Source organism: Equus caballus, chromosome 1 (genome assembly GCF_041296265.1).
Source record: "Equus caballus isolate H_3958 breed thoroughbred chromosome 1, TB-T2T, whole genome shotgun sequence".
Lineage (NCBI taxonomy): Eukaryota > Metazoa > Chordata > Mammalia > Perissodactyla > Equidae > Equus > Equus caballus.
This window is the reverse complement of record NC_091684.1, coordinates 173,494,556-173,508,050: the sequence shown is the minus strand read 5'-3', so window position 1 is coordinate 173,508,050 and position 13,495 is coordinate 173,494,556. Positions and strand designations below refer to the sequence as shown.

Genomic DNA, 13,495 nt, shown 5'->3' with positions numbered 1-13,495 from the left:
CTGGCAGTCTGGCCTCAGATCCCCACTCATTTATTTTTTTAATCCTCACAGTATTTTCTTAGGATGAAGGATCAATTTCTACTTTTAAGGAAATCTTCTGTGCTGGTATGATTTTTCTTCTAATTCTACAACAGTTTAGAGAGATGGAGTTTGGCACCCAGGATATACATAAAACAGTGGTTCCCAAACTTGAGCAGGCTTATTATTTTAAAAATTATTTTTATTTTATTTTTTTTTCAATTATCCTATTCAGGTCATAATGGTTTACCACGCTGTATAATTTCAGGTGTACATTATTATTTATCAGTGTCTGTATAGACTGCATCATGCTCACCACCAATAGTCTAATTTTTATCCATCACTATATATATATATATGCCTCTTTACCCCTTTCACCCACTCCCCAGCCCCCTTCCCCTCTGGTAACCACTAATCTGTTCTCTTTATCCACATTTTTTTTTTATCTTCCACATATGAGTGAGATCATGTGGTGTTTAGTCTCTGTCTGGCTTATTTCTCTTGACATAATATCCTCAAGGTCCATCAATATTGTTGCAAATGAGACAATTTTGTCTTTTTTATGGCTGAGTAGTATTCCATTGTATATATATATATACCACATCTTCTTTATCCAGTCATCTGTTGATGGGCACTTGGGTTGCTTCCACATCTTGGCTGTTGTGATTAATGCTGCAATGAACATAGGGTCTAGAATACCACTCTTAACCATGAAACTCTGCTGCTGTTCTGAGAACTGCCCTTCCTCAAGGGAGGTCTTTAACAAAATGTTGGAAGGACACCATGGTGGGGAGAGTCCTGACTACACCACCCCAAAGCAATCTCAGTGTCTGAACTTTCCATGTGAAGCATGAGGGAGAGGGTGGGTCCCTCTTTGTGAGGGCCTCTGAAACCCTCTTCTCGGTTCTTGAGTGTGGTCAGATGTAATTGAGGCTGTGCAGTCAGAAGAGGGGTAGCAGTTTAATTTGAAAACTGTTATTGCCTAGTTCAGGAAGGGAACACTCAGGGAATACTTGATATATAAATGTCAAGCCTGGGTGACAGACAGGTTTAGAACAGGAACAGACACCCAGAGACTGAGTGCGGTCTTGCAGAGCCCATGGACATGGAAGACCAGGAAGTGCTGAAGTGGCCTTCCTCCCGCAGAGGGGCTGGGTTCCATTCAGAGGGGACCCCTGCCAGCAGGTGGCAGTGCAGGCCTGGGCAGCAGCTGCACAGGCGGGGCCGCCCCAGTTGCTGAACCTTCCTCTTCCACATCCAGGGGCCTAGGGATGCTCACGGTGGGACTTTGGACTGCCTGATGCTCACTTTTGGTATTCTTCATGACTAGGGTTGCCGGATAAAACAGAAGATGTCCAGTGAAATATGAATTTCAGATAAACAACGAATACCTTTTAAGTATAAATATATCTCAAATATGGCATGTTCCAAATATTCCTAAAATATTTTTTGTTGTTCATTTGAAATGCAAAGTTAACTGGGTGCTCTGTATTTTTATTTGCTAAATCTGGCAAACTTATCCAGGGCAATGATGAGTTTTTAAAAGTGGATAAAGTTGTATTTCTTTGTTCACAAATATTTATTGAGTGTCAGTTATGTACAGACATAATCCTAGGGGCTGGGACATATCATTGAAAAGATAAACCAGGTCCCTGCCTTCATGGAGACTCCATGATGGTGTGTGTCCATGTGGGATGGGAAGGGAAAGACAAATAACAAATGAAATGAAATAAATGAAATCTAATGATCTCAAGTAGTGATGTGAGGGAAAACAAGACAGATGTAATCAAGGATGACCCTGGGTGGGTGGGTGACTAATTCACCTGGAGTGGCCAGAGAAAGCCTCCTTGAGCTGAGATTTGTGAAAACCTGGAATCAGGTTTCAGCAGCTAGAAAAGCAAGGTAGACAGAGGACCAGAAGGAAAGCCAGCTGGAGGGGAGTGAAAGAGGGAGGAGAGGATATGTGGGAGGCTGGACAGGAGGCAGTAGCCAGAACTTTTGTAGGTATCACAGGCCCAGGAAAGGAGGTCCAGCTGGCATCATCTGATTTAGATTTTATAATGACCTGGACTAGAGATTGTCCAGGGCCAAGAGCTGAGGAAAGGGGACCAGTTAGTGGGTTATTGCAGTAGTCCTGACAAGAGGAGGTGTTTGCAGGGGTTGGTGGCAATGGAGATGGATAGAAGTGGTGGACTAGAAGTGTATTTCCTGTAGGACTGACAGGACTTACTGATGAGTTGGATATAAGGGAAACCAAGGACTCCTGGAAACACTCCTCAATGTGGGGGAATGAGTTAGTCAGCCTTCTGTTTCTTAGGGGGTAGTGCCTCCCAAATGTTGTCATGTCCTGGCTTACACAGAAGACAATATTTGCAGGGCATGTGGCTGGGAGGGCCTGGCATCAGGGGCTCCAGCCACCCCAGGCTCCAGTGGCCACTCTGAGCACCATGTCAGCCAGCCTATAACCCACTCATAGCAGTTCTCCCATTGGGGAGCTCTGCCTTGGGGGAGAATTTTCCAGCTGGAGCCACGTATGAACTGCAAAGGGCCCAAAGAGAGAGGGAAAGTCATGTCACGTGAAGTGCAGGAAGCACTCTCAGGATCAGGGTATTCCCTCAAGCAGCAGAAATAGAAGATTTCTAGAATTTGGGGCTAGGAGAGATTTTAGGAATGATCTTGTCCAACTCTCTTCCCTGCCTCTTTACACGGAGGAGTAAGAAAGCAGTCTAAAGTTCTCATTCATTTCTTCAGTATGACAAGTGCCTGCAGAGTGCTAGGTGCTATGCAATAGTGCCACTTGAGTGTGACCGTGGACTGGTACCCTGGTCTGTGACCAGAGGCTATGAAAATGGAGGGTAAGCCACTCTTATAGCAATTTGCTATCTAAGCACGTGATTGTTGGGCTTGCAGTTTCTATTTCTGTTTATTAAAGTAATTCATTTTCATTGTGTTTTACAAACGGATTAGTTCAAAATAGATTGAGGACTAAAATAACAATAGCAGCAACCATTTCTTGGCTGAAAACACTTGCCTCAGAGTCACAGGCAGGCCAGTCACGTGACTGTCAAGCCGCCCATATCCTCTCATTCCCCTCCTCCTCCGTCCTGTCAGAGGTCCTGAGAGGGTCTCAGAGATCTCAGGAACTGGGGTTATTCTATATCCTCTGCTCTGATAAAAAAGATGATTCTTCTTCTAGGCTTCAGCTTTTTGCTCTTCTGTGAGTAGATTCTTAGTCTCCATTCTTCTTGTTCTGTAACCCCATTTCCCTTTCTCTGATCTTCAAAGTTTGGCCTCTTTTTCTTTCATACTTGGCTTTCCAGTTGTTCTCTGCCTTTGACTTTCACGTCTGTGTCCTTCTGCTGCCTCTGCCCACTGAGCTCCCTGGTGAGCCTGTGCCGGACCCAGTGCTGGGGCGAGCAGGGCTTCACTATTTTCTCGTTTCTTCTCTCCACAGCCAAGGATGTGATATGTAACGAAGTGACCCAGAGTCCCCCAGAACTGACAGTGGCCAGCGGCAATAAGGTGACGCTGTTCTGCACTTACAAAACAGCATACTCAAATCCAGATTTATACTGGTACAGAATCAGGCCGGATTATTCCTTTCAGTTTATCCTTTACAGAGATAACACTCGCTCCCATGATGCCGATTTTACTCAGGGTCGGTTTTCTGTGCAGCACGGTAAGACCCAGAAAAGCTTCCACTTGGTGATCTCCTCAGTGAGGACTGAAGACAGTGCCGTTTACTACTGTGCCATCCTTCCCACTGTGATGCAGGTGCTAAGGAAGTCTGTGCACAAACCCCTGGGCACAGCCTGACAGAGCTATCTTTCAGGGCAGCTCCTGTCCTTGGACATGTCCTCTTTCTTCCCAGTCATTTTGTGTTCCAGCCTGGCCTTTAGAGGTGCCCTAACATGTCTGCTGAATAATAAAATGCCTGATCACATCCAGGGAAGCACCCTGGCTTCAGATGGAGCAGAGCGTTTCCCTACTCAGTAGGCTCTTGCTACCTGAGTGCCTCATAGCAGGAAAAGGAGAGCTGCATGTCTGAGGGATTATGGGCTTTGTGTCCCCAGCATCCAGGTGGCACCTGATACAGAGAGGGATGTGACCAGTATGTGTGGCGTGTGCTGTGAGGGTATCAGAATGGTGCCGGTGAAGAGCCGATCTAAGGAGAGACCATCAGAAGTAGCTTTATTTCAGTCTCTGTCATTTATCCATCATTGTGAACTGGTCTGTTTTCTTTTTTAAGAATCAAATTAGACACAAAGTTATTTACTTAAACAAAAATTTACCTTTCTTCTGCTTCTTGTTGTGCAGGCACTTTATTTCTCCTGGATTCTCTTTGACACCTCCATTTTAGTTATTTTACTTGCAGAACTGGTTTTCTTTCACTAAAGAGCATTGAGATATTCCCAGAAAGTTGTCTGTCAATCTCAAAATCCTAGCTTCAAAATTGCTGCGTTTGGACTCAGTGATGTCTCCAGGGGAGATAATTACCTCCAGGGAGACCAGCTATGTGATGTCAAAATAGATACACCCTCAGCCCCTGGAATCGGCCCCTCCTTCGTCTACTTCTATTGAATCCTCTGTCATACAACGGATATTAGAGTGAGTAGATGTAATCTTAGAAAAAGTAGAAGGGTTAGGCATTATTTTATAGGGAATAAACTGAAGCCCAGAGAAGTGAGAGGTGTTTCCAAGGTCAGATAGCTGGTGAACGACAGAGCCAGAGGTGCTGCGCTGCCCTTCTAGGGCTCTCTCCTGCAGCTGCCCCCAGGAGGCTTTATCAGGAGGCGGTTTGGGCAGCAGTTCACCTGGGCTTCAGAACAGGCGGTGAAGAGCAGTCATGATAGAGAGGATGGAAAGAACTGGGCGAGGGAACAAAAGGCCTTGGGCAAATGACTCAGCCTCCCGGGCCTTCTGTTGTGCTGCCTTCTGAATGTGCAACAGTCTCCCCGAGACTTAAATGAGATGCTGCAGGTGAAAGCTCTGGAAAACTATCCACAGCAGGGGAGTCCCCAGACTTGAAGGCAGCTGCAATCCCCTCTGGCTCCTACCTTAAATCTTTTCTGGAAGCTCCTTTCTGTAGAAGAAATTCACGGTCCTGTAAAATGCTAGGATGTCTTTTTCTGATGAGCAAGGTGGGCCAGAGGGAGGCTCGTTCACATGCTAAACATAGGACAATCCTGAAGTTTAGTCCAGCTGAACTTCCATGCACCACCTTGCCTTCTTTTGAGGATGCAATCAGCTCTAGTAGAAGGAATTTGGGGCTGGCATTCTTTGATAACTTGGTTCCGCTCTAAGCGATATCCCTGCCTCGTTAAATGACTTTGGACAAAGTACGTATCTTTTGTGTGTGTGTGGGGGGGATACATTTTTTTCCATCTGAAAAATGAGGATGTGATCTTTTTGTTCTTAGCAACTTCAGAGAAACATTCTAATGTGGCCCAAGGTAACAGATATGAATGTTTTAGGAACACAAGGTGAAGTTGTATGAAATCTTTTAATGATTTTTCCATGGATGGGCCTGGCTTACCCATTTAGAATGTTCTAAAGCAGTTGACTCATAGTGTTACTGCCTCCTTTCTTTGGTTTGTGCTGTGAAGACATCATGTGGGAATTTGCAGATGGCAAAGGCAGGGGGAGCTGTTGGTGATGGCTGCTCTTTCACTTGTAACTTCATAATGCCCCACTTGACACCCCATGTTAGGTGCCGAGGAAACCACAATCCTGGGTTGCTAGAGCCCTGCTACCTGCATGGGTGCACCTGGGAAAAGCTGTGACCTTGCTGAGGCGGAGTGGCAGAACTTACTGGCCACATTTGGGGCACTGCTGTTGTTACTGCTGTATCAGCCGCAGCAACAGCAGGAAATGAGTGCTGAGTCCCAAGGCAGGAGCCTGTGGGCTGGGGGCTCAGGAAGTGGCCGTGTGACCTTTAAGCTCAGTATGGCTTTTGTCTGACTAACATTGAGCTTATGGGGCCCACTTTACCCTTGCGGTGGCCTACAATGAGTAAAGCCAGAGGTGAGGCACATACAATGCACTTTAATAAACGCAACAGGCAGCATTGGAGAAGAACAGCCAGAAAACTGTCAACACCAGAGGCCCAGGCAAAAGTCAATGTCCAGTGACTTCAAACTCCCAGTTCACAGACTGGTAGGCAAAAGATAGAAAGATATTGTTTTTACAGGGGAAATCTAGAAGTCTCACTCCTATCTCTCCCTCCGTAAACACTTGCACAGTGAGTTCTTGAAAGCAAGGCCCATGTCTTATCTATCTTTGCATCCTCAGCACAGTGCCTGGAACATAGAGGCAGTAATTCGTGTTTGTTAAATCAATTAAGAGAAAGGAGTGCATTTCCTCTGTGTTTTACTCTGCTCTCTGCTAACAGCTTGGGGAGTTAATTTAGATGAGAATTTAGAAACTCCATTCCCTGCTTGGAGAGTATCAGGGAAGTCAAAGGTAATTTTGTTATAAAGTACTAAGACAGAAAGTGCTTTTGTGGACAAGATGCCAATTTGGGGCAAATCTAGTGCTGGATTGAGCAGAGCCTTTCATATTTAGGTAAAGGACACCTGCTCTCCTTCCTCCAGGGTCTGTTTTCCTCTTGGAGAATGGAGCTGGGAACCCGTTGGCTCCCACTTTCTACTTCTAGAGGCAAAAGAAAGTCAAAGGAACAAAACATAACTTTCAAAGCATATCAGTTGTAGGAACAAAAAAATGAGCCCCATATCCCTTTATATCTCTATATCCCTTTTTAAAGCAGCATAGAAAGCAGTTAGGACTATTAACCTCACTCCCCTGGACTTTGTCTCTCCACTAGGCTGCAGGATGAGCTGGGTTTGTTGCCTTCACAGGAAAACTGGTTTGGGTAGCAGTCTTTTAAGCAAGGCCGAGACAGGTCCACTTGAATCCCCAAGAAATTGGAAGCCTAGGAGACAGCACTTCTGTAGCTTTTGGTTTCTTTCAGGGAGTGTAATCTTCTCATGCCAGTTAGCCTGCAAGTGAAGGAAAATTGTCAGAGTTGTTATAGAATCATAGTCCCTCAGTGCTGGAGGAAATCATCGCAGTCGTGTAGTCTGGGATGGCCAGTGCATACTGTGGCTGTACCATTGCAGACGTCACTAATCTATCGTGGCATGTTTCCCTTCTACACACGGCAATAGTTCAGCCGGTCAATATCAGGTTATCAATGTTGGCACAAATCATGAAACCCATTTGCTCTCCTTTAGTTATTCTTAACTCCTTTGTTTTACAGATGCAAAAACCTAGACCCAGAGAGGTGAAGCAACCTGGCTAAGGTAACACAGTGAGTTAGTGACAAAGTCAGGACTAAAACCCAGATCTTCGGACTCCTACTGTCATGCTCCTTTAATACAGCCATACTGCCTGTGTCCTTAGGACGGTTAGTAAAGAGTCGCTGGTTGGGGAATGACTAGGTGTGCTTGCAGACTGGGTTGGATCAGTCCAACACTCCAAATCTAAGGCTGTACCCAGATCATGAGCTGGAACTGAGGAGTATTTAGGGTATTGGAGAAGGAGCTTCATAGGCAACCCTAGGCTCTGGTTTGAATTTCATGTCTAAGATTACCTGAAGAGGGAATGCAAGTAACAGGCAAATAACTAATGTCTCAACCTCTACTTCATATTCACCCTGAGTAGCTAGTAGTGGGCTGTTCACTACTAATGGGGGCATAGGTTCAACCCAAAGATAGGCTATCTACACATGGAGTCCTATGATAAAGGATTGGGAGCTGGCATCCTCTTTGTCTGGGCCGAGACAGATTCTGCTCCCAGTGAATATTCTTCAGATGAAGCTTTACTGATGGCCTTGCAAATAACCCATGGCCCCTTGGCCAGATAAACAACATATCAAGTAAAGAAAACTATTTCTCCTTATTTATCTCCCATTATTTTAGCTCATGGGGTGGAGGTGGGTTATTGGCTGGTATTACATTACACTACATAATGGGTTATGAGTCTGGCTTGAAATAAAAGGATAACAGGAGATGAGATGTTACCCTGAGTATCTGAAACGGCCCACCCCATTAAATCGCAATATGTCTTTCCTTCTCAGTGCTTCTTGGTCTCTTCCCATTCCTAAACTCCTTCTCTTCATGTATAGCATAGTTTGGGTGGAGGGAGAAATAAAAAACAGCTAATTCTTACCTTAAAAGAGAAATAACTTGGCAGTCAAGAGAAAATTGATGGCAACACTTTTGGCAAACAGCATTCGGAGCCCCAGCACTGTGAGGGACAGCATGTTCACCTTCTCGGCGTGAACTGTGGTGGGATGAGAGTGAAGATGTTGGCTTCAGCGAGAACCTAAATTCCCTTCCAGAAACTGGGCCCACAATACTGACAACAGCCTGCCCTGGATCACCTCTATTCTTCTGGTCTGAAGCCCAGCTTGGTGGCAGACAGTCCTCAGAGACCTAAGGCTCCTGCTCACACCCAAATAGGCAAGCTTTGGAAAACTGTGCTTACAGCCAGGCAAGCTCTGCTAGGAGATTCAGAAGGAACCAACTGGGCTCAGATATGTTTTTCATTTTCTTTTGAAATCTGATGATTTTTGGCCCTAGCCGACAATTACAGAGTTTGCTTAAACTCTCAATTCTGAAGTTGGCCCTTTGATTTCAACTAACCTTTGGGTTCGTGGCAGATCTCTGAAGTTTTATTTGAGTTTTCATGTTTCATTGGTTCGGGATCACCTGGAGCAAACAGCAGTGGTCAGGGTTACACAGGCAACCAAGAGGCTCAAAGGATTTCAGGTTTTAACACTAGAGGAGACTTTAGTAAGTAAACTGAGGATCAGAGGTGTGACTTGGTTAAGGTCATATAGCTATTTGCATAGTCAACATACTTCCTCTCCTGGGCTTTTTTGCTTATACCATGAGACCCACTTCCAGCTATGCCTCTAATTTGTAGGAAGAACTAGGATTCCTAACCCCATGATAGGGTGGGCTGACCTTTGTTTTGGCATCCACACTAGATTAGACTGCACATGGATTTTCGACTCCAGAATATAGTAGTAGGATAGTCATTAGTATGAAGGAGACATTGGTTGGTGAAGAGGCGAGATGAGGATGAAGTGCAGTGGGTTTCATCTTAGATTCCAGCTCAGGGATGCAGAGAATTCAATTCCCAGCCAATGACAGGCTATCGTTGGGCCTAAGTCTTGTGTCCAGCATGATGCCATATTGAGAATGATCTGTCAAGAGTTTACATGTCCAACTTCCCTTTCCCTCAACTTTTCTTCCCCACAATTCCAGACCATTGAGCCCAGATATGACTTACCTGAACTTCTCTTTGACCTTCTTTGACTTTTTTCAAAGTACGTGGAGTTAAACCTTTCATTCTCATGTTGAACTAAACATGTCACTGAATTTGGATCTTCAAACTGACCAAGCTTGACAGCACTGTACTTCCCACTGGGAGAGACGACGATAGCAGGCTCAAATTCTTTTATTGTCTTGGGTGAGTCAAAGCTTATTTTTATATTCTTGGGGTAGAAATCCTTTACCAGACAAGCGACATTCGTCTCATTTTTCATGATGAAAACAGATGGTTTGGCAACAGGCTGACTCCCTGCAAATATAATCAGTTTATTTCTTGAGATGATTATTCATAACATGGGAGAGTTAAACAATGGTGTTTACCTCAATTCCCCTGGGGCCAAACATTACAATCCAGACTTTCCTGCATCCTGTTAGTGACATGGGCTTGTTAGCACCTTCATGAATGGATGGCCAAGGGGTGAAGAAATGAAAGGCAGTCAGTTTGGCTTCTAGTTAGGAGCTGCTAAGAGATATAGCTGGGAGCAGAGATGGAAAGTAACAACTACAAAGAAGCTTCTGGATCACCTGAGTTTCAGGTGTCTATGTTTTATTAGTGAATTCTCTGGACAATCGAGGTCAGGTTGAATATCTGTCTGCATTGGTTGGTTTATTTTGAATGCATGAGCCCTTGGAGGGAGATCAGGGCAGGTGCTCATGCTTTGTATTATGTCAGTTAAAGAATCAAGGGTCTGAGAAGGGCTACTATAACTGGCTCAAATGCTCTGAGGATGGCAGTGTTGGGGTCACTTCAGGGTGTCACGCCCATTTTATGGACTGGAAGCAATCTGCTGAAGTTAAGTGGTACATCTCTCTGCCTTTAGGTGAATCCTTATTCTTTTGTAAGGGCTTCCTACAGTTTCCTTTGAGTCTTTAATCAAAGAATAACCACTATCAAACTCAGGAAGTCCTCATTGACATAAAACTAGTTTAAGCCCATTTCTTGTTTTATTTTAAGCAGAAATGTGGAATGTTGGTCCCAATAATTGGGTCTCCTCCTGGCCTTTTTTCCTTTCACACCTCACCATGGACTGCCTCTGTCGGCTACTCTGTGTATGCATCTCTTTCTTTCCTTAAAACCACAAGTCTTCAAGTTTTGAGGGAAATAGTAATGATTCTTTCCCATTGCACCTTATTGAAGTTTCTAAACTGTGATAAATTTTGTGTCCACAGAGACTTTGATTCTCAGGCTACCTTTAGATACCCGCCGAGAAAAGAGCCCTGAAAACACCTGAAATCAGGAAAGAGAACCAACATGTGAATGGTGATGTGGATATATTTCCAATCAGAAGTTAAACTGGTGATTTTTCAATATTAATTGCTCGTGTGAATATGGCTCTTAGTATTTAAAAACTTAGGTGAGTTTGGCTTTTTGGCATCAAATTAAAAATGTTGAATTCCAGCGTACTTTTATTTACTATGGTCTACCATCAAGACATAAGGTATTGCTAAACAAAAAGTCTTGGTAATGAAAGTGTAAACAGAGTGATTTTTCTAGTGCTCTATCTTGAATCTGGATTTGGGCTTCAGCTGTGAAGCTAGTGGTAGTAAAGCTGGAGGCAGATCAGTTGGTATATCTGACTGAAAGGGAGGGATTTCTGGTGAGGAAGTTCCTGCTGGTCAGCACTTTGTAAATGGAACTTGGCCCACCAGGACTTTCCTGGGGAATTGGCTGTTCAGAGAAGCTCCCTCAGCATTACCGTGTTAATTCTCCATTTTTTTTCTTTGCTGGGAAACTCAGCTAAAAGACTGAATTCTGTTCCAGTCACTCAGGGTAGAAAACTCATTCCTTAGAATCTGGTTCCTTATGTTTTTGACCATAGCTCTAGACAAAGAGGAAGACTGGGGATTTTTCAAAGGGCTCTCCTGGAACCTGCTTTCAACTGATGTGAGAAAACCTTCATTGTTTTGTTTCCTGGCATAGCTGAAGCCACTGATAACAGACGCTGATAACCCCAGCAGTAACGGCTTGGAAACCACATGTTTTGCTCATTCACCTCCCTTCAGAACTGCCTCATTTCTTGCTTACTATACTGACTTTGGTTTGAGATGTATTCCAGTTGATTTTCAAGAGTGTTATGAATTTTAAAGAAATGAAACCAGTCCATTAAAGAACAAAAACAAAACAGTCCTATCTCCTTGGCTACTTAAGAGTATGACCCAATCCTAGTCTGATTTAGTTAGATAATTAAGGCTTGCTTGGGATTTTAAAATCTAAAATCAAAGGCAGTTGTCAATGATCACTTTGCTCTAGAGAGACTTGTTTTGAAGAAGTTGAACAATATAATATAGCTGACACGGCAGATGTCTAACGAAGGTCATAGCACACTTATGCTATTGAGCTCCGAATCTGTTAGTCAGCATTTCAGATAGAGCAGAATGCACTCATTTGGTAAGTAATTTTTCTCAGACCCTCTTTCTCAATTCATGTCTATCTGTTCAAAACAATTTTTTGAAAGCACAGTGTTTTATCAAATCCATTTTTTTTTAAACATTATACTTCATTTATTCATCCAAATCTCCTTCTTTTTCACAGCCCCGGCTCCCCCATTATCATTGTCATGAGGACTCAATAGTCATCCTCCTTTCTCTATGGTCAAATCCATTTTTTAGATATCATAGTAACCAAAGAAAAGGCTGTCTGACTCAACTGAACATTTTTCAATATAGTTGCCATATGCAACCTAGTCTATTTTATATTTGATTTAAACCAAAATTTGAAGTTGTATAAAATTTGCGCTATTGTAGTCCCAAATTTAAATTAAAGATATAATTGTTTATCTTTTGAGAATTTCCAGTCTTTCTTCTTGGTCCACAAAAGTAATTACATTTCAACATATATTTCAAAGTGCTGTTTGTATGGACAATTATTTTATTTTTAGACTTTCTCTTTTTATGGCTACCAATCCAATACTAAGGTTATGTGCTGGTAAACAATACAAAAGGAAGTGTCTACCTTTCCTGAACAGTCTTTCTTAATTCATAAACTTGGAAATGGTCTATGTTTTAGATTTTCATAGAGAGTCCTACTGGTTCCCTAAAAATTGCAACAACTATAACCCATGTCACTCACAATTTCAAGGATCTCTGCCAATATGGGATTTAATTTGAACACTGAAATATAAGTTTGCTTGATTACTCTGACCGGGTTAACCACCTCTCTCCTGAGTCTTCCAAGCTGCAGGACGTTTGGTTTCAGGTTGCAGTGAGGCAGGCACACTAACAGTCAGCTTAGCCAAAGATATGCGCGAGGATGAAGCAACTTCCTGGAGCATTTGAGCCAAAGTGACCCTGCCACTGCCTGTCCTGCACCCATATACTCCAACTTTTAGTATAATTATTCCAGACCTCTCTGTGTTTTCTGAGTTGCTCTGAAGATTTCAGAAATGTGTGAGCTTTAGTTTTAATATATGTTTTTTAAAAATAAAAATAGTTACAGAGCTACTTCAGCGACTCAGCCTGATGTCTACTCTGACCCACACTACATCTATACTATTCCATCTCCTAGTTATACTTTCTCAAGTAACATAAACTGGATGGCAACCCCAGTCCCAGGACTCAGTTTATCCCTAGAAATATAGGGAAAAAAAATCAACTCACGGGACTCCACGAAGAGTTTGATGCCAGCTCCGAAAAATATCTGTCTGGTGTCCCAGGAGCACATTGTGATGATGCCTCACAGGTAACCATCCTGGGGCTCGCTCTGGGGCCTGGGCTAGAACATCTGTGCTCTGCCACCCCAGTCTGCATCCCAGCCTAGAGACCCCACAGCTCAGAGAACTACAAAGCTGCCCTTGATAAGATCAGGGGGCCGAGTGCATGGGGTCTCAGTGCCCTTTGAAGCTAATAATAGTTTAACTGTTGAATAAGGATGTGAGCATGAAATCTCCAGCTGAGGAGCACTGGGACAGGGGACAGGGCTGAGACAGAGCAAGAGAGAGGGTGACGGGTGACAGTTGACCAATAACTGCCTTCAAGATGGAAAATTTAACTCCCAGTTTCTTGGGAGGGCTCTCCAAGAAGAACACAATAGCTTGGGAGTAGGGATGGGGCACTGAACATTAACATTTTTTATAATGAATGTTAGGCCAAGGAGGGTTTAGATACAGGTCTTGTTCTCATATTCTGGTTCCCTTCTCTTG

At 43.6% G+C, this 13,495-nt stretch overlaps 1 long non-coding RNA gene and 2 gene segments (V, D, J or C); 1 reads left to right on the top strand and 2 right to left on the bottom strand.

The window, feature by feature from the left end:
* Positions 1–13,495, bottom strand: part of LOC100057843 (T cell receptor alpha chain MC.7.G5-like) — a 435,091-nt gene that overhangs the window by 78,334 nt on the left and 343,262 nt on the right.
* LOC138918616 (uncharacterized) overlaps positions 1–13,495 on the top strand; it is a 100,772-nt gene that overhangs the window by 48,278 nt on the left and 38,999 nt on the right. The gene's annotated exons all lie outside the window — the stretch shown is intronic.
* Positions 6,044–13,328, bottom strand: LOC106782144 (T cell receptor delta constant-like). The segment is given in 5 exon segments: positions 6,044–7,016; positions 8,188–8,301; positions 8,664–8,729; positions 9,316–9,606; positions 12,954–13,328. Coding segments are annotated over 4 exon segments (534 nt in total).